A 913-nucleotide genomic window follows, 5' to 3' on the forward strand; every position below is an offset into this window, starting at 1 on the left:
TGCCAACAAACGTTTCGTGCAACAGACGATGCAAGTTTTGAAAGATCGACAGGACGAAATCGAGAGAAAGATTACCACGTTTCAAAATAATATGCAAATGCTGATTAACGAGCTTCGAAAGTCGATTCAAGAAACACATTATCGCGCTGAATAGAAAAGACTCGAACATGTCGAAAAAGAAAAGTCTCGAAAAGCAGAAGCTGATCGAGGAACTGCACGCTCCCGCGAGAAGAAATTTTCCACGAAGACGCGTCATAGTTTGCGGATACGATGACCTGTGGCAGGCGGATGTGGTTGAGATGCGTCCTTATACACGATTCAACAGAGGTTACCACTACATTCTCACCGTTATCGATGTGCTGAGTAAGCATGCATGGTACCTCTCAAGGCCAAGAGCGGAAGTGATGTGACTAAAGCGATCGCAGAGATAATTCGACACGGTGGAAGATGCCCGAAAAATTTACAAACTGATAGGGGAAAGGAATTTTATAACGCCAACGTGCAGAATCTCTTAAAGAAACATAACATCAATCATTATTCTACATATTCAGTAATGAAGGCATCAGTCGTCGAGCGGTTCAACCGTACGTTGAAAAACAGCATGTGGAAGCAGTTTACATACAATGGAAACTATAGATGGATTGATTTGCTACCGCGTCTCATGTCAAACTGAATACAACGCGCGAAAGCATCGAACTATCGGTATGCGACCCATCAACGTCACCCCCACAATCGCCAACAAGCTCCTAACCACGGTGTATAACCACGTAAAGATCGCCGCACTCGCACGATTCAAAGTGGGTGACTTGGTACGCGTCAGTAAATTCAAGACAATTTTTGACAAGGGTTACACACCAAACTGGACCACGGAAGTGTTTAAAATCATCAAGATGCAGAAAACTAATCCTGCAAC

At 43.8% G+C, this 913-nt stretch overlaps 1 protein-coding gene across 1 annotated transcript in view; it reads left to right on the forward strand.

The window, feature by feature from the left end:
- Nucleotides 1-167: 167 nt before the first annotated feature.
- The window catches only part of LOC105450348, a 16,932-nt gene continuing 16,186 nt past the window's right edge, over nucleotides 168-913 (forward strand). The window contains exon 1 of the mRNA XM_011690142.1: nucleotides 168-363. Within this exon, the coding sequence (XP_011688444.1) occupies nucleotides 168-363 (196 nt within the window). The remainder of the gene's footprint in view (nucleotides 364-913) is intronic.

This window comes from Wasmannia auropunctata, unplaced genomic scaffold, assembly GCF_000956235.1.
Source record: "Wasmannia auropunctata unplaced genomic scaffold, wasmannia.A_1.0 LD336111.1, whole genome shotgun sequence".
NCBI classification, from domain to species: Eukaryota; Metazoa; Arthropoda; class Insecta; order Hymenoptera; family Formicidae; genus Wasmannia; species Wasmannia auropunctata.